This window comes from Coregonus lavaretus (assembly GCF_964263955.1).
Source record: "Coregonus lavaretus genome assembly, chromosome: 37".
Lineage (NCBI taxonomy): Eukaryota > Metazoa > Chordata > Actinopteri > Salmoniformes > Salmonidae > Coregonus > Coregonus lavaretus.
Genome location: NC_140024.1, coordinates 27,421,911 through 27,448,199, shown reverse-complemented (window position 1 = coordinate 27,448,199; position 26,289 = coordinate 27,421,911). Strand labels below are relative to the sequence as shown.

Here is a 26,289-nt window from a genome sequence, read left to right as displayed (position 1 = left end):
AACAGTTTATTTGACTCAAAGTAAATATGGACCGAAATATAGATTCCATTCTTGCTTAAATGTGATTTTTAAATGGAGGAAAGTCTCTGTTCTCAACAGAGATACTGTATGACTCCTTACCCACCCAGATACTATACAGATTATGTCATTAACATGTTCAAACATTGCCTCTCATTTTAGCCCCAGCTCTAAAAGGCACCTAGGACATGTTCAGTAGTGCACAACGTAACAAAACGTTTTGCAACGAAAAAACGTGTTTCTTATTGGACAAATTTAGGTAGAACCCTCCCGGTTTTGGCCCATTTTGCTTCTGTTTGTTTCCAAGTCAAGACACCAAACAGCTTCCCTGGCAATTTATTGATCTATGAATATCATTGATTAGCTATTAAACAAGGTTGTCAAATCTGGAGGTACTGTGATCGGTACTACCTGAACGTATCCATTTTTTGATTTTGTTAAAAATGTTCCCTCTGTTTTGTGCATTCAACGCAACACTGATCTCGTTAACATGAGGTGAGAGCTGGAAAGAGAAAACACCTGCCAACTCTCCTCTCCATAGCCAGGCGGTCTGTGAAAGAAGAAAGCCTTGAACTGGGGCTGGGTGGAGGGAGGAAATGACTAGCAGGTCTCCTAAACTAACACCTTCAGAGGAAACAGAAACACCTTGGTAATAAAAGCAGAACATGCCAGATGGGCTTTGGAAGAGCTCACACACACATCCTCCCACACACTGAACCACCCACATACAGCAGACCAAGCCAACCTTTCTGCAACTGCAGAGTATGTGTGTGTGTGTCTCACCTGTCTTCAGCTCCTGGGTCTGCAGGGGTAGTGAGTGGAACCTGCGTGCTCCCACACTCATCAGTCTCTCTATTCTCTCAGAGGTCATGTCCAACGGACTGGGCAGCTTATCACACACCATGGCTGGGGCACAGGGTTAAGGAAGCACACACACACAAACAAAGACAGACAGGCACACACACACCTCACCCTTCCCTACCCCCGCCCTTACATCCAGAGGTAGGATACAGAGTACAGCCTGTGAGACGGGGAGCCACTGGCTGCAGATGGCAGAGAGGAGGACTTTGGGGTCGGAGTGACGGGAGTCTCTGGTCATCACCTTAACACCTAGTGACATCATCATCTTCTCTGTCTTCTCCTTATCTCTGAGAGGAGAGAGAGAGAGACAGAGAGAGTACACGTACGTCATCATTCACATCTCAAAAGCACTTCATCTTACATTTACATTTTACATTTAGGTCATTTAGCAGACGCTCTTATCCAGAGCGACTTACAGTTAGTGAATGCATACATGTATTTTTTTATTTTAAAAAAATCATACTGGCCCCCCGTGGGAAACGAACCCAAATTGTTTTTACATTTTAGTCATTTAGCAGACGCTCTTATCCAGAGCGACTTACAGTTAGTGAATGCATACATGTATTTTTTTATTTAAAAAAAATCATACTGGCCCCCCGTGGGAAACGAACCCAAATTGTTTTTACATTTTAGTCATTTAGCAGACGCTCTTATCCAGAGCGACTTACAGTTAGTGAGTGCATACATATTTTTTTTATACTGGCCCCCCGTGGGAATCGAACCCACAACCCTGGCGTTGCAAACGCCATGCTCTACCAACTGAGCTACATCCCTGCCGGCCATTCCCTCCCCTACCCTGGACGACGCTTGGCCAATTGTGCGCCACCCCATGGGTCTCCCGGTCGCGGCCGGCTACGACAGAGCCTGGATTCGAACCAGGATCTCTAGTGGCACAGCTAGCACTGCGATGCAGTGCCTTAGACCACTGCGCCACTCGGGAGATGTCCCTGCCGGCCAAACCCTCCCCTACCTTGGACGACGCTGAACTAATTGTGCGCCGCCCATCTTCATACACACTTCAACATTAAACAAGGAGGAAATAAAAACTGAATAGAGATTGATAAGATTTGAGATAGAGATCACATCATCAGAGATGTGCATCCCTTACCGTCTGGTAACGACAGCGTCATATAAACTCCATACGTTGTCCAGGACGAGCTGAACAAACAGAGGCTTCTTTCCTTTGGCCTGGAGAGGGAAGAGGAGGACTAGTGAGAAAATTGATCTTTCAGAAACATTCAAACCGTTGCTTGCTCTTATCTAGACGGATAATCATTGATTGGATTTATGCACTATTTTCTTCACTCTGGGTGCGTCCCAAATGGCACCATATCCTGTATATAGTGCACTACAGACGTGGTGTACTGGCGTTAATAGCTGGCTATACCAACAAATAGGCTACAATGTGGTATTATGAAAGCTCTGAAGAGGCACACACAGTGCTGTTTCTCACCAAGTGCACTGAGTGGACACACACACACACACACACCAAAGTGCCTAGGCGCACACACACACACTCATGCACGCGCACACACACACACACACACACCAGCACATAGGTCAACCCGTCCAGCCTCTCAGCTCCAGTACTGTAAAACCACTCGCGTTCTAAAAGTGCTCCAATCCAAATATGACCCTGTGTCACCGAATGTAGGACATGGCTTAAATATATAATATGCAGTCAAACCTCCATAGCACTCAAAGCAAGCATTCTATTCCCTATGGGCCCTGGTCAAAAGTAGTGCACTATAAAGGGAATATGGTGCCATTTGGGACGCATGTTATGTCCTTCATCTCTCTGAAAGGGCTGGCTACTGGCTACACTAAAAGCTCTGTTATCCACTTTCTATGGACTGAAAATCAATGGGACAGACTGAAGGTTGGACTGTGTGTGTGTGCGTGTGTGTGTGTTGATGAGTCTACTCTGTTCTATAGTGGAAGAAAGATTATATTGATCAGTCTGAGAATGTGACAGTCTGTGTGTAATGTATGTTCATTATGGTAGTCTCTCCCAGACTCCCACTGCACGACCAAATGAACACAACAAATTACAAATGCTCAAAATAAAGGTTTCTTTGGACCTTTAGAAGTTAGTGTACTGGACGGAGTCACTACTGGATGTTAATAATGAACATAAGGACAATTCAAGGGCCAACACGTAACAACAAACAACAGACTGGTAACCGAGGGCTTATGGTGCTGCCCACTCCATAGTCTACTAGCTAGCGCTGGAGGCTAATGGCTAATGCAGCCAGAAGGGTCAGAAGCTAGTGTGGTTCTGAGTGGGAGTCTGCAACAGAGTGGCTTTAGTACTATAAAGTGGAATCCATTAGCACCATACAGCTGCAACACTTAGTCCATGGGCCTGTCCAAATACCCGTACTTGTGTTCTAAATAGTACTCTGATTGGGTATGTGAAAATAGAACGTTTTATAGTATGTGAAATGTTGAAAATGTAGTATGATTTAAATGTCAGGATGTCATACTCATTTAGTCTTTTCATCTAGAAGAATTTGCTGCATAGTATTGAGGAAGAGAATGCTCCTCTCAGACCCACATGTGTTTGACAACAGCTGATAATCAGATAAGATCACGTGCAGTACAGAAATGAACAAATGGCGGGGAACAACCCAATTGTGCATCAGATGAAGCTTTCTCAGTATGGATGAGCCTAGTATGTTGATATTTGTTGCTTACTGCATACGTTTTTACTAAACATTTCGTTCTTAATAGTATGTAGTATGATTAGTACACAGTATGAAGTTTTAGTAAGAGGTAGGCAAGACAGATTTCGGACACGGCTACTGTCCCAAATGGCAGCATATTCCCTATATAGTGCACTACTTTTGACCAGAGCCCTATGGGCCTTGGTCAAAAGTATAGCACTATAAATAAAATAGGGTGCCATTTAAATAAAATAGGGTGCCATTTGGGATGCAACGCTTAGCATTCATTACCGTGGTAGAATGTTTGCATTGGTCTTACCTGAGCTCCCTTCATGATCTTCTTGGCTTTAGCATTGAGGTAGAAGTCTCCCCAGAGGGTCTTCAGGAGCACCTCAGTCCTGATGCCCATCCTCTGGCTGTGGATCTGGGCAAACTGCTGGATACTACAAGAAACACACAAAGCTGCTAATGCTGGAAAAGACCAACAACAAAAAAGCTAAACACCACAGTCATTTATCAACTTTTCCCCCCTCCATTATGCTTCACTCTCTTTGATTTGGGTTATAGTTTGACAGAGATCTTCGCTGACAATAGCCTGCATTGAACATTTGAAATCTATGCCTGTTTGTAATTCCCTGAGGTTTCAGTGATATGTTTTTTAAGTTTTCCAAACAGAGCTTTTTAGGCAAAAAAATAGCAATGGGTCACTTGAATGGGTGTCGGTCAACACAGCTTCCACTGAATACCAGTGACTTCATTGGTTCGTTTATAGATCCTAGAGCCCCAGCTGCCCTCAAAACAAGGTATCTGTGTCCTCCTATATAAAACAGACATACTAATGACATACAATGACTATAAAGCATACAGTCTAGTCTGTCTGCAGTAGCTATTATGTGACTGCTCTGTAGCATGGGGGAGAACATTAAACACCTTGCTAGCAGAGCACTGACCTGATTGGAGGGACATAAGAATGTACAGGCTGGCTAGGATGAAATATCATTACATTGGGTTTAAGATGTTTTGACTGTTATGTGAACAAGGGCTACAGTTCTCTTCCTACTCAGCTGATTATTTAGATTTCTACATGAATTGCAGTCATGCAGAATCATACCCTCCGTTCCACGATTTTGGTCTCATCTGTTCTCAGCAAAAGGTTCTGAAAGCTAAGGCAAAAGCCCCACCTAGTGGACATTTCAACAATAACCAAATACCTGACATCAACTCCCTAGACACGTATTGATGGCCCCATATACAGTGCATTCGGAAAGTATTCAGACACCTTTACTTTTTCCACATTTTGTTACGTTACAGCCTTATTCTAAAATTGATTAAATTATTTTTGTTCTTCTGGAAGGTTCTATATAGACAGGTGTGTGCCTTTCCAAATCATGTCCAATCAATTGAATTTACCACAGGTGGACTCCAATCAAGTTGTAGAAGCATCTCAAGGATGATCAATGGAAACAGGATGCACCAGAGCTAAATTTCAAGTCTCATAGCAAAGGGTCTGAATACTTATGTAAATAAGGTATTTCAGTTTTTTTAGTTTAAAAAAATGAATGTTTTCGCTTTGTCATTATAGGGTATCGTGTGTAGATTGCTGAGGAAATTGTTTTATTTAAGGCTGTAACGTAACAAAATGTGGAAAAAGTCAAGGGGTCTGAATACTTTCCGAATGCACTGTATTTCTGAAATATGAGGTATTAGGTGTAAGTAGTTCTGTCCTCTACTAGTCTAATAGGAGTTTACACTACAGTGCCTTGCATAAGTATTCATCCCCCTTGGGGTTTTTCCTATTTTTGTTGCATTACAACCTGTAATTTAAAGTGAAATTTAAAAAATAACTTGTTTCAAAAAATTCTAAAAAATTAATAACGGAAAAGTGGTGCGTGCATATGTATTCACCCCCTTCGCTATGAAGACCCTAAATAAGATCTGGTGCAACCGATTACCTTCAGAAGTCACATAATTAGTTAAATAAAGTCCACCTGTGTGCAATCTAAGCGTCACATGATCTTTCACATGATCTCAGTATATATACACCTGTTCTGAAAGGCCCCAGAGTCTGCAACACCACTAAGCAAGGGGCACCACCAAGCAAGCGGCACCATGAAGACCAAGGAGCTCTCCAAACAGGTCAGGGACAAAGTTGTGGAGAAGTACAGATCAGGGTTTGGTTATAAAAAAATATCCAAAACTTTTAAACAACCCACGGAGCACCGTTAAATCCATTATTAAAAAATGGAAAGAATATGGCACCACAACAAACCTGCCAAGAGAGGGCCGCCCAACAAAACTCAAGGACCAGGCAAGGAGGGCATTAATCAGAGAGGCAACAAAGAGACCAAAGATAACCCTGAAGGAGCTGCAAAGCTCCACAGCGGAGATTGGAGTATCTGTCCATAAGACCACTTTAAGCTTTTACACTCCACGGAGCTGGGCTTTACGGAAGAGTGGCCAGAAATAAGCCATTGCTTAAAGAAAAAAATAAGCAAACACGTTTGGAGTTCGCCAAAAGGCATGTGGGAGACTCCCCAAACATATGGAAGAAGGTACTCTGGTCAGATGAGACCAAAATTGAGCTTTTTGGCCATCAAGGAAAACGCTATGTCTGGCGCAAACCCAACACCTCTCATCACCCCGAGAACACCATCCCCACAGTGAAGCATGGTGGTGGCAGCATCATGCTGTGGGGATGTTTTCCCATCGGCAGGGACTGGGAAACTGGTCAGAATTGAAGGAATGATGGACAATGACCTTAAGCATACTGCTAAAGCAACACTCGAGTGGTTTAAGGGGAAACATTTAAATGTCTTGGAATGGCCTAGTCAAAGCCCAGACCTCAATCCAACTGAGAATCTGTGGTATGACTTAAAAATTGCTGTACACCAGCGGAACCCATCCAACTTGAAGGAGCTGGAGCAGTTTTGTCTTGAAGAATGGCCAAAAATCCCAGTGGCTAGATGTGCCAAGCTTATAGAGACATACCCCAAGAGACTTGCAGCTGTAATTGCTGCAAAAGGTGGCTCTACAAAGTATTGACTTTGGGGGGGTGAATAGTTTTGTACGCTCAAGTTCTGTTTTTTTGTCTTATTTCTTGTTTGTTTGACAATAAAACATATTTTGCATCTTCAAAGTGGTAGGCATGTTGTGTAAATCAAATTATACAAACCCCAAAAAAATCAATTTTAATTCCAGGTTGTAAGGCAACAAAATAGGAAAAATGCCAAGGGGGTTGAATATTTTCGCAAGCCACTGTATATTGCTTACTATATAATTCATCAGGATCTAAGAAGCAGCATTGCTTACTATATAATTCATCAGGATCTAAGAAGCAGCATTAGGAAGTGTCAAGTGAAAGGTTGGGACTGGGGATTGATTTTCTAACCAGGTTAATTTCCAATAGGGAAAACACTCTTTGCAATGGGATGAAACAGTGAGGAAATTGTCCAATAAGAAAAGATTATTGTTGTTTTCCGATTCAAAACGTTTTGCTTCGGTGTACCCTTCTGAACAGACCCCAGGCTACAGACGCACAAGACCTTAACAGAGGACCGGCAGCCAGCCCAGGGTCCTTTTCACTTGGAACCAAACAGGAGCAAACAGGCCCAAAAGGGGAGAGACTACCTCCTAAACTGAACATGTCCAATAAGAAATGCTTGTTTTTGTTCTCCGTTGCAAAACGTTTAGCTACTGTGTGTATAACCTGCATATAACCCAGGACCCACCTGAAGCCCCATCCGTCTATGGCACTGGCGAAGACCACATTCCCCTGGTCTGGAGAGAAGTAGAGCTGGGAGTCGTCCGAATCCTCCAGGCCGGCGCTCCAGTCGTACATCTGCTCTGACCCGAGACACTCAGCAGGCTTGACGTCCCCCTCCTCCTTATCTTCCTCCGCCCGTTCCTCTTTCACCGCACGGTCCTCCAGCACTTTGGAGGTAAACAGAGAGCCTGTCACTGCATTCACCTGTGAGGAGGGAAAAGTGACTTCATGTTAGAATATAGTCCACTTCTCTATTATAAGAATCATACACGTTCCAGAACATTTCTCTGTTATAACCGATTCCTTAACCGAAAACAGAGTACATTCAATTCAGTTCAGTTCGTTTCAGTTCAGTTGAATTCAACTTACCCCTCAAGGGCAATTAGTTGTGTACTACCTATATGGCAGATATCCAGATTCTGTCTCACGTTTTTTTTATACTAATAACACTTGTCTTTAGAGGTGAGGTTACTCACCTGTTCTAGAATCTTCTGCAGGTGTGAGTAGGCTTCCTGAGAGGTGAGCTTCAGCTCCAAGATGAGCCGGTCAATCTTGTTGATCACCAGCACAGGCCTGATGTTCTCCAGCCACGCCTGACGCAGCACTGCTTGGGTCTACAGATGGATAGACAAACAAACAAACACGGACGGACACACACACACACACAGATACACACACACAAAAACGGACAGACACAGACACACACACACAAATGGACACACACACACACACACACACACACAGAGACCCGGACACACACACACACACACACCAGAGAAACATCATCACAACACTGATACACTGAGTAGTCTCACGCCAACAAAGACAAAACAAAAATGCCATGAAGTTGAGAAAGTAGAGCCACAAATATGATTTAATATTACATTCCAAAACAATGACAGGGATTTTTCTGCCACTGAAATCCTTGGGCGGGCCGCCTACGCATATATTTTTAAAAATACATTTTCGGGATGGAAAAACACTTTAAGTGTACTTAAACGTCTAAAACCAGATATAAAATTGGAAAAAACATAATGGACGTATATCTTTTTTAAAATAATATAATCTTTGAGAACTAACAACCACCAAAATAAAAGCTAGACAGTCAGGGAGAATTTTATTTTAGCAGTATTGAAAAACATGGCAAAACGCATAGAATTGCAGGGAATTAGCTTTAAAACTGCAACATTTTCACTCAGCTCCATGGTAGAATATGTAGAATCTCAGGAAATGAACTTTAAAACTGCCACATTTTCTCTCAGCTCCATGGAGAAATTTGTAGAATTGCAGGAAATTGGCTTAAAAATGCAAACAGAAAAAACCCTGAATGATAAAGTGTGGATGGGCTGGGTGCCCCATTCCATTAAACCATTTAATGTAACATTGTTTAACGCAGAACCAGTGGAGAACATGTGGTTAGGCTATAACCTAAGTACGTTATGTGTCCAAAATCCCACCCTATTCACTATATAGTGCACTATTTTTGACCAGGGCCCTAGAAAGGGCATTTGGGACACAGCCACTGCCTGTAATTGCCTTACCTGTGGACAAACTCCCTCCACAGCATCTACGATGACAATGGCCCCGTCACATAGTCTGACGGCGGTGGACACCTCAGACGAGAAGTCCACATGGCCCGGCGAGTCAATCAAGTTGATCAGATAGTCCTTCTCCCCTGAGACAAACACATACACATAAGCACAAGACAGACAGACAGACAGACAGACAGACAGACAGACAGACAGACAGACAGACAGACAGACAGACAGACAGACGGGCAGACAGACGGGCAGACGGGCAGGCAGGCACATACACACTCAAGGGTCAATTAGACGGAGACTTTACACACAAGTAGTCCGCCTCTCAACAGGACTCAACGTATCCAAGTCAACATGTTCCTACTATGGTGTCTTACCAGCAGCATAGTGCAGTGAGATAGCGCTGGACTTCATCGTGATCCCTCGGATCTGCTCATCCTCCCGGCTGTCCAGGTACCTCAGCTAAGACATAAACAACATCAACAATATCAGAACACATATGTATACATGATCAATGTATAGGTCAGGGACACAGAAATAGATTAGCAAGAGGGCAAAATAACAAAGTCTGGCTACAGTAGTATGACAAGGATAATCCCACCACAGATGATTGAGATCAAGTCATACTAACCTTTCCGGCTAAGCGACTTGATATAATGCCATTGCTCGCCACCAAGCTATCTGCCAGAGTTGTTTTGCCTGCAAAATAGATTGTGGTGGATATGAATGGAGTGTCACTACAAATGGTCATGCTTGCAAACAACAACTGTCATCATGGCCCTGTACAGTAATATCTCGTGCAACATTTTCAATAATCAGGTCAATAAACTGTAGTCAATGGAACCTACCATGGTCCACGTGTGCCAGAATGCACAGGTTCCTGACGTTGGCAGGATTCTTCTGTAGTGCTTTGATCTTATCCAAACTTGTGTGTCCCATGTTTGACTGCTTTGGACTAGCTAATACATCAGGCGAGGAAACAAACGTTTGGAGATATCCTCTAGTACTGTAACTATTACCTAGCTAGCTAGCTACTGCTATAAATACTGATAGCTAACGTCAGTTAGCTACCTATCTGGTCAGTGCCAGTGCTGTCAACACAGCAAAGTTAGTTAGTAAGAAAGCAACACAACACCATTCGGAATGACAGCAATACAAAAGGTGCGTGCTATGTACCTGCAACCTCTAACGTTAGTCTTTTACAATATGCTGCACTCAGCTAAAAGAAACGTGAACACCAATGTTAGCGTGCTATACAAAGTAGTATATGACTATACAAAGTACTATATTACTATACATATGATTCATTACCTAAAATAAATCACCATATCATATAAGACATCTCAATATTATGCGTCAAAAGTCACATAAAACACAAACGTGGACGCACACAACTCACTCACGTTGTTTGGCCGGAACAATACGTAAAACATTGACGCCGCTGTGTAAATGACGTAGTACGTTACGTCGTTACTAGGAAGCTCAGCGGTTGCTGGGGTAACGTGTTGCTTCCATAGAAACAGAACTGCACACTTTAGCGCGAGCAGTCCACTGAGGTATATTAAGGACGGAGCTGTCGGGCAGTGTTTGTGGGATTGCAGGGGAAAGAGACACGAACAGCACTCGCCCCCTCAAAGAGATGAAACGGCTATGCATATGTGAGATCTGCAGCTGTGGGTAAGGAGGATGTCTTGATTTATTCTAGTAAAAATGTATGATAATATTCATGAGATTGCCAGTGTTTACACAAGTTTGTGTGTAAATAATTTATTCTCGTCCGTTAATGTAGGGTTGACTAACCCATGAATTGACACCCCTATGCCAAGTAGTGCATGGAGTTGACATTAAAATGGCAAATACTGTATTTATATTATGCTGTATTTATATTATCCACTGACATTCATTATAAATCGCTGTTGTAAAAACTCTGTCCAATCCATTCGGCATTCCTCTAGCTACAAAACTATTGCGCAGAAAAATCAAGTTGCACTAATGACGAACATAGCTACGATTTGCTTTTTTGCATAGTCTAGCTACATTTGTCATTTCACCAATACAAGGAGACTTGTCTGGCTTTATTTAGATCTGTAGGCCTATCTGTAGCTAGCTATGTCACTTGCACACAGACACTCCCTGTCCTGAGTAAAGACAATGCCCATGGTTACATAGAAAATAGTGCATTTCTTATTGCCCTGAAACGATTTGAGCCTATGCGAAATCCACAGCAGTCATTGTTAAAATGTAGCCCACATTTCCGACATTGGTGTTCTATTGATTACAGTTGTCAGTTTATTCAAGTTCCGTTTTTTTTTATGATCATGTGATTGTTGTACAATGTTTTCATAAGCCTTTCACATAGGTCAGTGAATGCAATATTATTTTTTCTGATTCTGATTCTGACCATGTGAATTAATTATGCTACTATGCCTGGTATGTCACCATAGATACAGTAGAAATGCATGGCTGATACATCATATTGAGTTAGATGTCTGTTAATCTAAGATGAAATACAAGTCGGGCATTCTTTTAAAGAATTCACACTGAGCTCAGTCAGTACACATTCATTGCATTGGATAACCAGGTAGATAATTGCTCACACCCAGCCTGCTGGTTTCCATTCTGCACCTGAAGGAGTTAAGATGACTTGTCTGTTCCTTCATTCAGAGGATGCTCTTTCTAAGTGTAGGGTGGCATGCCACATAACTAGCCTAACTTACTGCCAGTCACCATCATTTCATTGTAAATTAATACTACACTCTATTAGTATTATGGTAATTAGTCCACTGTTAATGCATGTCAGCACAGCAGTCAATATTTCAAGATAGAGCACTTTTAGTAAAATAAAGTTTTGAACTTTGCCCTCTGTCTAGACGCCACCGCTGCCCCCACCGGCCCACAGCTCTGTATGGAAAGCCCAATAAGACATGTGTCCTGACAGAGTACACAGAGAAGTACCCCGCCTATGGAGGATACAACCCGCCCCAGAGCCTGAAACCCAAGCCTGTTAACCACGGTGACCAGGGGAGAATGGATGGAACTACTACATTCAAGTAAACACTTTGACAGGGATCACACCCTAATGAAACATGAATCCCTTTAAAGTACACTACCTTTGGCCAGGAATGCCACATAGGCCAGGGGACAAAAGTAGTGTACTACCAAAAGTAAGGGAATAAGGTGCTATTTGAGATTGTGTCAATCTTCTGCTCTTCAACCACTCTCATTTAATGCAAAGCCCTTTGAGGCACACACACACACACACACACACACCACACACACACACACCCCTCATGCAAGCCGTGAGGTTTTGAGGGGATTTTGGAAAATATACCTTTTAAGTGGTCTCTAAAAGTCGCGCCGATTCCATATTCCACGGTCAATCTCTTATGTAGATATCACTAACTATATTAATCAGGAGTTATCCACAAAGGTCTCAATACCAAATGAATTAAAAATACTGGTGTTTCTCTCTCTCTCTCTCTCTCTCTCTCTCTCTCTCTCTCTCTCTCGCTCTCTCGCTCTCCCCATAGGACTGACTTTATTCCCTACGAGGTGACTCGACGACCGGGGAAACAGCAGGCGGAGTACAAACCCAAACCTGGAGACATAGATCTGGGGACCACCTACAAACAAGACTACACCCTTTATGAGGTCCACCCCTTCGCCCCTTCCAGACCCAGGGAGAGGGTACGCGCAACAGGGCACAAAATGGATACAGTGCCTACTTACAAAGGTGAGCTATTCTGCGTTGTTTGATGACATACCACACATATTACACATTACACATTTCTACAAGTGGGACCGCACAGTGACCCTTATTTTAGTAATATACAGTGCCTTCGGAAAGTATTCAGACCTCTTGACTTTTTTCACATTTTGTTAGGTTACAGCCTTATTCTAAAATTGATTTTTAAAAATTTTTCCCTCATCAATCTACACACAATACCCCATAATGACAAAGCAAAAATGGTAATTGCTAATTTATTTTTTAAAAACAAAAATATCACATTTACATAAGTATCCAGACCCTTTACTCAATACTTGGTTGAAGCACTTTTGGCAGCGATTACAGCCACCTGTATTTGGGGAGTTTCTCCCAATCTTCTCTGCAGATCCTCTCAAGCTCTATCAGGTTGGATGGGGAGCGTCGCTGCACAGCTATTTTCAGGTCTCTCCAGAGATGTTCGATCAGGTTCAAGTCCGGGCTCTGGCTGGGCCACTCAAGGACATTCAGAGACTTGTCCCGAAGCCACTCCTGCGTTGTCTTGGCTGTGTGCTTAGAGTCGTTGTCCTGTTGGAAGGTGAACTTTCGCCCCAGTCTGAGGTCCTGAGCGCTCTGGAGCAGGTTTTCATCAAGGATCTCTCAGTACTTTGCTCCGTTCATCTTTCCCTCCATCCTGACTAGTCTCCCAGTCCCTGCCACTGAAAAAAATCCCCAGAGCATGATGCTGTCTCCACCATGCTTCACCGTAGGGATGGTGCCAGGTTTCCTCCAGATGTGACGCTTGGCATTCAGGCCAAATAGTTCAATCTTGGTTTCATCAGATCAGAGAATCTTGTTTCTCATGGTCTGAGTGGCTTCCCTCTGGCCACTCTACCATAAAGGCCTAATTGGTGGAGTGCTGCAGAGATGGTTGTCCTTCTGGAAGGTTCTCCCATCTCCACAGAGGAACTCTAGAGCTCTGTCAGAGTGACCATCGGGTTCTTGGTCACCTCCCTGACCAAGGCCCTTCTCGCCTGATTGCTCAGTTTGGCCGGGCGGCCAGCTCTAGGAAGAGTCTTGGTGGTTCCAAACTTCTTCCATTTAAAAATGATGGAGGCAACTGTGTTCTTCGGGTCCTTCAATGCTGCAGAAATGTTTTGGTATCCTTCCCCAGATCTGTGCCACGACACAATCCTGTGTCGGAGGTCTACGGACAATTCCTTCGACCTCATGGCTTGGTTTTTGCTCTGACATGCACTGTCAACTGTGGGACCTTATATAGACAGGTGTGTGCCTTTCCAAATCATGTCCAATCAATTTAATTTACCACATGTACTCCAATCAAGTTGTAGAAACATCTCAAGGATGTAAATGATAAATGGAAACAGGATGCACCTGAGCTCAATTTCGAGTCTCATAGCAAAGGGTCTGAATACTACAGTTTTTTAATTTGTAAAAAATAGTTTTCGCTTTGTCATTATGGGGTATTATGTGTAGATTGCTGAGGAAATTGTTTTATTTAAGGCTGTAACGTAACAAAATGTGGAAAAAGTCAAGGGGTCTGAATACTTTCCGAAGGCACTGTATAATAAATATTTGCTTTTAAAATTAATACACTGCAATTTCTATGGGATCTTTTATACATTAAAATTACATCATAACAACAATAATGAGCTCTATAAATAAACTATGGTTATTACCAAAATGAACACTTAAAAATCATTCTTAATGTTTCACCTCCAGAGGATTTCCGACAGTGGGAGATGTGCAAGCGGGAGCTGAAGAAACCCGACCTGAGCTACCACCCTCCAGACGCCAAGTTCGACGGCCACACCACCTTCCAGGACGACTTCCTCACCCGAGGCCTGGCCCCCAGAGAGAGCTTCAAACCCTCCAGTAGCCCCAAAATGTCCGATGCCCCCTTCGATTGCGTGACCAGTAACCAGCAGTGCTATGTGCCCCACCCTCTGGAGGCGCGCTGGGTGAAGGCTCCAGAGCCCTATAGACCCAGTAGCCAGCCCTTACAAGATCTTACCACCAACCGAAGAGACTACCAGGGCCTGCCAGGACAGCTGCCCCAGAGCTATAAGCCTAACCCTGGAAAGGTAATGCTGTGTTTAATGATATCTCACTAGTCTCTCGTGGACAGACTACGTAATCGAGCATCTGACCAAATTACACAGGATTTTAGTGCTGGGTTAACCCAGATTAATATCTCACTAACTCACTCATCTTTGCTTATCTTTTCTGGGCCAGTGATAACATTCTACTCTATCCCACTCTACTCTGTTCCTAGGTGACGTCTGACATTCCGTTTCAGAGCAGCACAGAGTTTACGGAGCGTTTCCAGCAGTGGCCCGTGTCCCTGCCTCAGCTGCGCAAGAGCCTGCAGTACGTCAGCCCCACAGAGCACATGGACATGAGCACCACGTCTGGTGCAGACTACGTCCGACACAACATCCAGCCCTTCATCTCCGCCAAGCCCTTCAATCGGCCCAACAAGTCATCAGCTCCCTTCCAGGTAGGGATGGGTCCACATATCAGTCTATTATCACTGGACTGATATATCGCTGAACGGTTGTGTTGTTGTACTTATATGTATCGCCTATGGACGTTCTGATGTAATATTATAGTTATATTGTTCACTAAATTGTATGCTGTCAAATTCTTGGGATATTATTTCAACAGCACATGAATATGATTGAATGTTTTGTTACTCATTTTGTCCAAGAACCGGGTGGGTTGGGATTTTTTGGGGTACGTTTATCGTAGCATCACAATGAACATTCCCACCCCACTACCTCCAGGTCTGCACCACCATGAGAGATGACTACCAGCCTTGGGAGGTCAAGAGACAGGCCATGATCAAGAAGCCTGAGGAGATGCAGAGAGCCACCGGACGGATGGACTACCTCTCCACCTTCAAGGTCATTCAAGACGTTTCTGTTTCCACTGGCATGCCAGGGCAAATCTCAAATCACACCCTGCCTATAGAAACATCATTCTGGGAGGAGCACAGGGTCAGCTACATTGTAGCACCTCTGGAGTTGTTTTAGGGGCTAAGTGCCCTGCGGAAGGACACAACAATAGGAGATACTATAGTGCCTACCATCTGAAATCACCAGCCAGTTCCCAGTACCGCCTCCATGTAGTGCACTGGTTTTGGCCAGGTGTGTTAAGGGTGTTCTTTGAGACACTGCTCAAGTATCTACACTTTTAGAAAAAAGGGTTCCAAAAGGGTTCTTCTGCAGTCCCCATAGGAGGACCCTTTTTGGTTCCCGGTAGAACCCTTTTTTTGGTTCCAGGTAGAACCCTTTTGGGTTCCATTTAGAATTCTCTGTGGAAAGGGTTCTACCTGGAACCAAAATGGTTCTACCTGGAACCAAAAAGGGTTCTTCAAAGGGTTCTCCTATGGGGATAGCAGAATAACCCTTTTAAGATAGCACCTTTTTTTCTAAGAGTGTAGCAGAGCCCCTGTCTCTCTTTGGCCCTAGGTCACATTCTTATAAGCCGTTGTTTGAAATTCTATTCTATTCGATTGTATACTATTATCCAGGCCCACTTTACACCCCACGAGCTGCAGCCCAGTGTGAGCTTCAAGCCAGCTCACGCCCCAATGAGGACTGATGCCCCATTGGAGGGCGGCACCATGTACAGCACAGAGTTCACCCCCAAGAGGTAACACACACACAGAGTTACCCCCAAGAGGTAACACACACACAGAGTTACCCCCAAGAGGAGACAGACAGACACACACACGCACACACACACACACACATACACATACGCTAAGCATTTCGCTGCACCATTTATATCTGCTGTAAACGGTGTACGTGACAAAAAACATTTGATTTTGATTTGATTTGACACACACAGAGTTAACCCCCAAGCATTTAGTCTGGAGTCTCCTGGAATCCGCCGTTACGTCCCAGCAGGCACTAAAGCTATACTGAGATGTAAAAGAACAACAGTGAAGCTATTTTACTGCCAGAATGAAACGAATGACTGTGATGTACAACTGAATCACTTTTATAACCTCAAGCTTACTGAGTGCTAGTGAGTTCTGTGAATTTGTGGATGATTATCATGTGCTGACCTTGCAGCAAGATGATTTTCCACGAGAACAGACAATAAAGTATCGCATCTTATAGATAGTATGGTATTTTATCGTATATCATTCAGGTAATGGTATGATATTGTGTTGTAGGATCAGCATTTGTCCAGCCAGCTATGACTCGCCGCCGGGCTTCGTGTTTGAGGACAGCGATGACAGGGGACACAGGTTCTACAGGAAGTTGCCGTCTAAGGACAGGAACAAGATGGCTGCCGGCATGGCGGTGGCTGTGGTATCATAACGTATGACCATGATATTTGGTGACCCATGCTTTTTATCTTAAAAAGAGCATGTTAAAGCAAAACTAACAGTCTGTTATGTTTTTTATTTTATTTTGGTACTACCTGAATAGTAATTGATAGTAATTATCAATGATCGATTGAATAGTTGGCTAATCAAAACAAGCACTATTTATGTATTAATCAATTAATTATCCTTGTGTATCCATGTGCCAAATTCTGCAAAAAGTCATCACAGTCAAACATTTGTTGAAATTCACAAACATAATGCAGTACTTTCTGGGGACATTTTCGTATTGCAAAATAATTGTTCAAAGTGCAAAATACATACCGAAAACGTCATTATAATCTTGCAGTGTGATTTAATTTTAAGGGGGCGATTTTTTTTACTAGAGTTTAGTAAACAGCTATACAAAAATAATCTTTATAATGCACATTGTTGGAAAAAAGTTTTATATAATGCTTTTGCACTAGGAAAATGTCTCCCTCTGTGTGTCATAATAATGAGTTTACCAAGCAGAATATCAGGTGATCAAACTGTCTTTATTGTCTTAGTATGTTGTCTTTCTAGAGCACTTAAAAGTTTTGTTCCAAAAACATCTTCATGGTGTTCCTTCAATCCAGATAGGATTTTACAAACAGTATCCATGTCAACACCCAATGTTATGGTAACGTTATCGATATGTTGTCGTAAATATCAGTAGCATTGATTATTGTCAGTATGCGTTTGTTTGAGTGAGTGACACTTGATCATGTATCTGCAAAACACATGACATGTATCTACAAAACATTAGAGATTGAACATAAATGCATGAGAATAAAACCAGAAGGGAAAGGTATTAAACATACCTGTGATCCAACAACAGCAAGTGCTTATTAATGTACTGTACGGTTTATATCGAGTCTTTTTAAACAGGCGTTATGAACACAACTAAATAAGGTAAGAAAATAAAGTCCCACAAAAAATCTACATACTCTCAATGTACAATATTGCACTTAAAAACACAGTATATACAAGACATATTTTACAATGCAGCACATTGGTTGGATAACCAAAACAATAGCTAAAAACGAGTAGACCCCATTATTCAAAAAGAGAACAGAGAAATATGACTGTTATCTCTAGGGGCCCGTCCCAAATGGCACCATATCCCCTACATAGTGCACTACTTTGGACCAGTAGTGTACTATGTAGGGCAGGCAACTAGATTCAGCCACGGGCCGATTTCTGTCCGAGCGGATGGTTGGGGGGCTGGAGCAGAATTATAGAAATTTGTACAATGCAAATTGACCACAAGCAAGCAGAAAAATTGATTGAATTGGAAAATAACAGTCATCTCATACCTTGATTACATTGAGACACGATCACGTCTCTCTTTTTATTCGTGGGAATACTTGGGAACAGAGTTTGGTGCGCGGGCCGCCTGTTTCCGACCCCTGATGTAGGGAATATGATTGAGTGCTATTGGGAATGCAACCCATACCTCTCTCGGTCACTGCAGAGCCTGTTGATTCCAAACAGTGATCATTTCTGTGGACAATTATTATCTCACATGATACATACTACTGTATGCACTGTACTCCGATGAATGTGTTTCAAATGTACGTACACATTGAATGTTAACTGTTATGGCAAATATGCAATATCCAATAAATCATTTTGAAACCACTTTTCCCCCTACTGTCTGACTAGTAGGTTCTACTGCAAATTATTTGGTTCAGATTGTTGTTTTCTTATGTCAATGACGTTCCACTACAATCTGACATCCCTTTGCCTTCACACATGTGAATGGTCTTATAGGATTCTGTATCACACATCCAGACCAGTTCCTACACTGTATGTACATGTACAGTCAGTGGTGTAAAGTACTTAAGTAAAAATACTTTGAAGTACTACTTAAGTAGTTTTTTACTTTTACTTCACTCTATTCCTAAAGAAAATAATTTATTTTTTACCCCATACATTTTCCTTGACAACCAAAAGTAAATGTTGAATGCTTAGCAGGACAGGAAAATGTTCCAATCCACAAACTTATCAAGAGAACATCCCCTGGTCATCTCTACTGCCTCTGATCTGGCAGACTCAATAAACACAAATGCTTTGTTTGTAAATGATGTCTGAGTGTGTGTGTGTGTGTGTGTGTGTGTGTGTTTTCACGGCTAGCCAGGGGCATACATATCCCAAATTCTTTTAGTTTTTTTTAATGGTGCCGTCTAATGGTACTTTTATTTATTTATTTATACTTGATGCTTAAGTTTATTTGAGCAATTACATTTACTTTTGATACTTAAGTATATTTAAAACCAAATACAAATGGAGAATTTTACTCAAGTAGTATTTTACTGGATGACTTTCACTTTTACTTGAGTCATTTTCTATTGAAGTATTTTTACTTTTTCCACCACTGTGTACAGTATATTCATACATAGATGCGCTTGTTATAAATTAAAAACAATAAAACACAGGATCCCCATAAACCACTTCTTCTATTGGCGTGTTGTTGCTAGAGCATTCTTTCCTTGTATTCATCCATTCTGTGCACATTACTGTGGAAAACAATGACAAGGCCATTTAAAGATAACACCGCTCTCTCCTTTAGGAATGGGTTAACAACACACATTTTACACACACGCCTTCGCACCCACTTGTTACATGTGTCATTGGGATAATAGCTAGTATTGGTAAAGTGTTACATTTCTAAGGCCATAGGTCCAGATTTGAGGCTTGCATCAAATTACATTGGATGGGTCATCCGAAAAATTCCTTCAGTCCATATCTGTGCATGCTTGTCTTCAGCAAAGGGTCTCTGGCAAACATCCCCTGTGTCTCTTTCTCAGTCTAATCATGTCATTGGGGCATCATTATTAGGAGGAATCTCCATTTAGGTTGTGAGAAAAAGTGAAAAAGATTTCCTCCATTTTGTGGTGGTAGTGTTTTTAAAGCAGTCTTAATGTCGATGAACTCCAAACAGTCTCAGTCTATGCCAGTCTACTATGATACATGGTCCATCCATCCATCCATCCATCCCTCCCTCAATCCACCCACCCATCCTTCCATCCCTCCCTCAATCCCTCCATCCCTCTCTCCATCCATCCTTCCATCCCTCCCTCAATCCATCCATCCTTCCATCCCTCCCTCAATCCATCCATCCTTCCATCCCTCCCTCAATCCCTCCATCCCTCCCTCCATCCATCCATCAATCCCTCCATCCCTCCATCCATCCTTCCATCCCTCAATCCCTCCATCCCTCCCTCAACCCATCCATCCATCCATCCCTCAATCCCTCCCTCCATCCATCCATCCCTCCTTCCTTCCTTCCTTCCTTCCTTCCTTCCTTCCTTCCTTCCTTCCTTCCTTCCTTCCTTCCTTCCTTCCTTCCTTCCTTCCTTCCTTCCTTCCAGCCCTCCCTCCCTCAATCCATCCATCCCTCCATCCATCCATCCATCCACCCATCCCTCCCTCAATCCATCCATCCTTCCATCCATCCTTCCCTCAATCCCTCCATCCCACCCTCAATCCATCCATCCCTCCATCCATCCCTCCCTCCCTCAATCCCTCCATCCCTCCACCCATCCCTCCCTCAATCCATCGTTCCAAGAGTTCTGTTGTCCATACTATCTCAACTCTCCTGGGTGAAGTTTCCTCTAGGTACAGATCTGGGATCAGCTTCCCCTCCCCCATTCCCAGCCTTAACCATTAGTGGAGGAAATGCAAAACTGACCCAAGACCAGCGTCTAGGGGCAACTTCCTCCTAGAACACTAGGTGGCGCCATCCTCCTGTAAACAGGACTCACAACACCTCTGCTTGTACATGTCGATGGGGCAAAGCTTTAACCTCTTCACCACGGCACAGTAGTGGGTGGTGTCTTTGCATTCACCTTCACAGAAACACAGAGACAACAGAGAAAGTGTTAAATGCTGAAACTCGACATTTTGACATAAAATAACATCCATTCTCCCCGCAGAAGAACATGGTTACGTCCCAAATGGCACCCTATTTCCTTTATAGTGCACTACTTTTGACCAGGGCTCTTATAGGGCTCTGGTCAAAAATAGTGCACTACAGTATATAGGGAATTGAGTGCCACTTGGAACCCATTCCATATTTCCATTGAAAAGTAGCAGGAAGTAAAGTGGTCCTCTGTCGCTCAATTGGTAGAGCACGGCGCTTGTAACGCCAGGGTAGTGGGTTCGATCCCCGGGACCACCCATACGTAAAAATGTATGCACACATGACTGTAAGTTGCTTTGGATAAAAGCGTCTGCTAAATGGCATATTATTATAAAGAGTCTGGCTTTACGTCAAATTCAGGCAGAAATTCAACATCAGTGTAAATGTCGATATAGATTTGGGTCTGGACTGTTAAAAAGAGGGTTTGTGGGATTTTACTTGTGCGTAGTCACTTTCTAATAGATGTTTCTTTAGTCAAAAATATGCCAAACCACTCCAATGACATATTCCACAGCTTCAGAAGTCAGAGGAAAGGTAGTGAGGGTAATATGGTAACATGGTAAAAACACTACACACTTACTTCCACAGGTGGTGGCGTTGCAATGCTGCCAGGTGGCTGGGCGTCTGTGCCAGGTGCAGTGTTGGTCTGCCAGGGTTCTGCCACTCCTGCGGTGGGCACAGTCCACCCTGCGAGACTGAAACCCGCTGCCACAGGCTGCCGTGCACGCTCGCCACGGCCCCACACGCCAGTGCACGTCACACAGCTCTGACGAACAGTTACGCACTGAGACGGGTCTGAGGGAGACAAAGAGAGATAGAGATAGGGGGAAAGCACCAATGGAGACAGCTAGTCTTACTGGGGACCGACACACAACGAAAAATACATTACAGACAAAAGACATTCACAAACATAAACATGTAGTGTGTGTGTGTGTGTGTGTGTGTGTTTGCATCTATCAGTTACATATACATGTCAGTACAAACACACAACAAGTAGGTCACATGGGGGAGAGGCGTTGTGTCATGAGGTGTTGCTTTGTTTTTGTTTTTTTAAACCAGGTTTGCTGTTCACTTGCGCTATATAAGATGGAAGGGAGTTCCATGAAATCATGGCTCTGTATAATACTGTATATTTCCTTGAATTAATTCTGGACCTGGGGACTGTGAAAAGACCCCTGGTGACATGTCCGGTGGGGTAAGTGTGTGTGTCAGAGCTGTGTGTAAGTTGACTATGCAAACAATTTGGAATTTCCAACACATTCATGTTTCTTATAAAAACAAGAAGCGATGCAGTCAGTCATTCCTCAACTGTCATGCATATTATTGAAGAGCAAGACGTGCAACTCTGTTCTGGGCCAGCTGCTGCTTAACTAGGTCCTCCTTTGCAGCACTTGACCATATGACTGGACAATAATCAAGATAAGATAAAACTAGAGCCTGCAGGACTTGCTTTGTGGAGTGAGGTGTCAAACAATCTCTTTATCACAGACAGACCTCTCCCCATCTTTACAACCATTGAATCAATATGTTTTGACCATGACAGTTTACAATCTAAGGTAACCAACTATTTTAGTCTCCTCAACGTGTTCAACAGCCACGCTATTCATGACCAGATTCAGCTGAGAGTCAACGAGAGAGGATGAAAAGAGACCGTGTGTGTGTGTGTGTGTGTGTGTGTGTGTGTGTGTGTGTGTCACAGGAGGTTGCTGAGGGGAGAACGGCTCTTAATAATGGCCAGAACGGAGCAAATGGAATGGCATCAAACACATGGAAACCATGGAAACCATGTGTTTGATGTATTTGATGCCATTCCACTATTCTGCTCCAGATATTACCACGAGCCCATCCTCCCCAATTAAGGTGCCACCAACCTCCTGTGGTGTGTGTTTACCTTTCTCTGGGGTCACAGTCAGGGTGTCTGGTGCCGTTGACATGTCTACACACCACCGACCTCTTCTGGACTGTGAGGGTGGGACCCAAACATTTCCCTGAGCACTGTGGGCAATGGAGTCATTAACATGTTTTCTCAATACTAAACAAGGAAAGTTTCACAGCCTGACAACTTTATTCAGGACTTCTTTGTAGTAATTGTATTGGATGGAGTAGGGGGGAGTTGGCCCTAGACGGTGATCTTGGGTCAGTTTAGCATTTCCTCCCACTAAAGGTTAAGGTTGGGGAAGGAGAAGTTGATCCTAGGTCTGCATCTAGAGGCAACTTCATCCCAGAACATCAAGTACACAGTATTCAAACTGAGGAGACACCATACCATCATGCATGTCAATGATAATAAAGGTAATGTTGTGGCTAATAGTTGTGTGTGTGTGGTGTCTGTGTGTGTCTGTGTGGTCTGTGTATGCGGGTGTGGGTGCGGGTGCGTCTGTTCGTATGTGTCTGTCCATGAGTGTGTGTGTGTGTGTGTGTGTTTGTGTGGGTGTGTGTGTGAGAGTGTGGGGGCAGGTGTGGGTGTCTCTGTGTGTGTGTGTGTGTGTGTGTGTGTGTGTGTGTGTGTGTGTGTGTGTGTGTGTGTGTGTATGTGTATGTGTGTGTCTGCGTCTGTACCTTTCCCCAGGGGCTGGTAACCCAGGCAGGACAGTTGTCGCAGGTACACTCCTGTCTGTCTGCTGGCCGTGTGTTCCTCCCACAGACAGATGGCGCTAGCATCCTCACCGCTCCCCCCGCCTCCACCTGCCCACAGGACACCTGCCGCTGTCTCCAGCCCCGCCCACAGGAAGTGGAACACTTAGACCACACCGATGCTACCCAGCTGGGAGAGAACAATCAATCAAATAACATTGATTATATAAATCCCTTTTTCCATCAGTACTTGTCACAAAGTGCTTTACAGTTACCTGACCTAAACCTCTACAGAGCAAGCAAAGCAGAAGGAAAAGTCTAAACATATTGGCCAGGAAAAACTCCCTAGAAGGAAGAAACCTACAGAGGAACCAGGCTCAGAGGGGGAAAGGAATACAACTACCCACGTAGTGTTTGAGATCCTGGCTAGCCTCTGTAATACATAGGGCCATTTAGCTCCATGATCAGGACTCTATGTTCTGCCTATGGATTTCAGTGGGTAGGGGAGGGTGGGGTATGTTGAGCAAAAGGGGTAAGTTGAGCGACTCTTGTTTCTAGGAAACCATACACAAAATATATAATGTGACCACATATTTAGGAAAAGGTCATAATGAAGGAAGAGTCTGTGAAGGAAGAAACCACATGGAAAAAGTGGTCAGCAAGTTAGGTCCAAAAAATACATTTTCGTGACGCTTGTATCTAAACCAAAGTAGATAATTTAAAGATTGTTCTATACATCAGTTGGGGTCTCTATAAGCTTCAATATGAGGTCCTAAACTTATCATGAAAGTGCATCCTTGTTACTGTGTGGGCTAATATAGTCAAAATGTTTGCCTTTGGGTAAGTTGAGCCAATGGCCATGGGGTAAATTGAGCCAATGGCAAGTTAAGCAAATTGAAGTGTTTTCTTCCAAGGCGTAATGCAAAGCATTATCACTGGGATATGCGGTAACAACAGGGCCTGGCCTATGTTAAAAGGGTACAGTGTTTGTTAGGTGTTAAGCCTGTGTTAAAATATGCTTTAAATGATTAAAAGACAAAAAGTGATTGTGACTGTGTTGAATTGTGTTTGTGAAATAAATATAGACATGGTTTTAAAAGAGGTAGTAGTAATATTTCATTCAGTACAGAAATTTGTAGGCGGCTTAACTTACCCTGTCCCGCAGCCCAGATTACCCCATACCCGGGGTAAGTTGTGCCAAGAGACCACTTTTTTTGGACAAGCTATGTTTTCATAACTGTAATGTTTACATTAATTCTGATTATTTCCAGGGATAAACAACATTCTGAAATATATTTAGATATCTTTGTTAGAAAGACTACTATATTTCCCTTGACAGGGTGATGCTGAAATGAAAAAATGGCTCAACTTACCCCACTCTCCCATATTGACTGCTACAGTACAAGGAAAAACATTGAAACCTCAACACTTGGACCTGAACGTGATTTATGTGTATTGGTCTTGGACAGTTGCTGACATAAAGCAGTAGGAGAAGGACACAAAATAAGGAGAGCTATAACCTGCATCCCAAATGGCCCCCTATTCCCTATAACGTATATAGTGCACTACCTTTGACCAGGGCCCATAGGGACGCCCAGAGGGATCTGTTTAAAATAAGTGCACTATACAAGGAATAGGGTGCCATTTAGGACACAGCTATAGTAGACAATACTCTTCATGACAGTGGCTCATGAAGCTGAATGACCCATTTCCCTGTAGATCTCTCCTCAGGGGTCAGTGAAACCAACGCATCTGTTTTACCTAGAAAAACAGATGTATATATTTTGAGCTCTATGTGTGTGTGTGTGTGTGTGTGTGTGTGTGTGTGTTTAGAAAGGGTGCGTGTGTGTGGTGTGTATGTGTGTACCTGGGGGGGCAGTCATGCAGGTTGCAGGCCAGCTGTGAAGAGACAGGTCTGTCTAGGTGGTGACACATGGAGGGTGTGACCTCACGTCCTTCCGGCGTGACACAGCGGACCCTCCGCGTCCTCGTCCCCCGGTCGCCACACGAGGCGCTGCACGCCGTCCAGTCCCCCAGACGCCACGCAAACTCTGAAGACACACGCATACACACACACACACACACGTTATTGAGCTGAAACAAACCCCACCGCAAGCACGCACGCTCACACACATAATACGTTATAAACACCACAGCAGTACGAGCCAGAAACACATCACACAGCCCTACAGAACACACACCCACTGACCCACCCACCACAACCACTGACCCACCCACCACCACACCCACTGACCCATCGACACCAAGTAGAACAAACCAAATCCTCATTACCCAGTTTGACTTCATACCACAACATAGTAGTAAAACAAAGTATGGCTTGGCCAACACTGGGCCTATCATTTTCATTCAATAATATCACATTACAGTCATTCAAATATTTCAAATATTTCCCATTACGACAAATAAAAGGTTGAGGCACAGCTAGCTACAGTACACTGGAGGCCCATCCCAAATGGCACCCTATTCCCTACATAGTGCACTACTTTTGACCAGGGCCTACAGGGCTATGTTCAAAAGTAGTGCACTATGGAAAAGGGTGCCATTTGGAACGCACACTGGGGCTGCTGCATATTTTGAGTCTACCGATAATTGTCCCAGCCCTCTGCCTAAGCTCTTCCAGAGCCCACTAACGCTCCGGTTCAGATCACAGAAAGGACAGAAGGGAACTTTAACTAGAAACAACATGGGGTCCAAGAGGTTTTGGCACATCTTAAAACGATACAGGGTTTAGGGCTTAAGTTCACTACCATGCCTTTCTTTTAATTCATTTTCTCTCTCTCTCTCTCTCTCTCTCTCTCTCTCTCTCTCTCTCTCTCTCTCTCTCTCTCTCTCTCTCTCT

The 26,289-nt window shown here is 43.5% G+C and overlaps 2 protein-coding genes and 1 pseudogene across 3 annotated transcripts in view; 1 reads left to right on the top strand and 2 right to left on the bottom strand.

Moving 5' to 3' along the window:
- The window catches only part of LOC311111585 (elongation factor-like GTPase 1), a 94,293-nt gene extending 84,206 nt beyond the window's left edge, over positions 1-10,087 (bottom strand). The window contains exons 1-10 of the mRNA XM_084154348.1: positions 9,695-10,087; positions 9,478-9,545; positions 9,224-9,308; positions 8,850-8,983; positions 7,785-7,922; positions 7,274-7,512; positions 3,865-3,988; positions 1,988-2,067; positions 1,030-1,166; positions 802-924 (exon numbers count right to left, since the gene is read on the bottom strand). Coding sequence (XP_084010474.1) covers positions 802-924; positions 1,030-1,166; positions 1,988-2,067; positions 3,865-3,988; positions 7,274-7,512; positions 7,785-7,922; positions 8,850-8,983; positions 9,224-9,308; positions 9,478-9,545; positions 9,695-9,785 — 1,219 coding nt within the window. The 5' untranslated portion in view covers positions 9,786-10,087. The remainder of the gene's footprint in view (positions 1-801; positions 925-1,029; positions 1,167-1,987; positions 2,068-3,864; positions 3,989-7,273; positions 7,513-7,784; positions 7,923-8,849; positions 8,984-9,223; positions 9,309-9,477; positions 9,546-9,694) is intronic.
- Positions 10,088-10,485: 398 nt separating this feature from the next.
- Positions 10,486-16,904, top strand: LOC311111591 (stabilizer of axonemal microtubules 2-like; the record flags this gene model as incomplete). The annotated part of the gene is made up of 8 exons (XM_084154358.1): positions 10,486-10,523; positions 11,717-11,896; positions 12,377-12,579; positions 14,293-14,654; positions 14,846-15,070; positions 15,357-15,476; positions 16,106-16,227; positions 16,757-16,904. 8 exons carry the CDS (start codon positions 10,486-10,488, stop codon positions 16,902-16,904), a joined length of 1,398 nt encoding a protein of 465 aa, XP_084010484.1.
- Positions 16,905-20,662: 3,758 nt separating this feature from the next.
- LOC311111399 (ADAMTS-like protein 3) overlaps positions 20,663-26,289 on the bottom strand; it is an 85,612-nt pseudogene continuing 79,985 nt past the window's right edge. Inside the window, exons 24-28 of the transcript in view lie at positions 25,297-25,480; positions 23,415-23,619; positions 22,747-22,850; positions 21,436-21,650; positions 20,663-20,781 (exon numbers count right to left, since the gene is read on the bottom strand). The product of the transcript in view is annotated as an ADAMTS-like protein 3 (transcript). The remainder of the gene's footprint in view (positions 20,782-21,435; positions 21,651-22,746; positions 22,851-23,414; positions 23,620-25,296; positions 25,481-26,289) is intronic.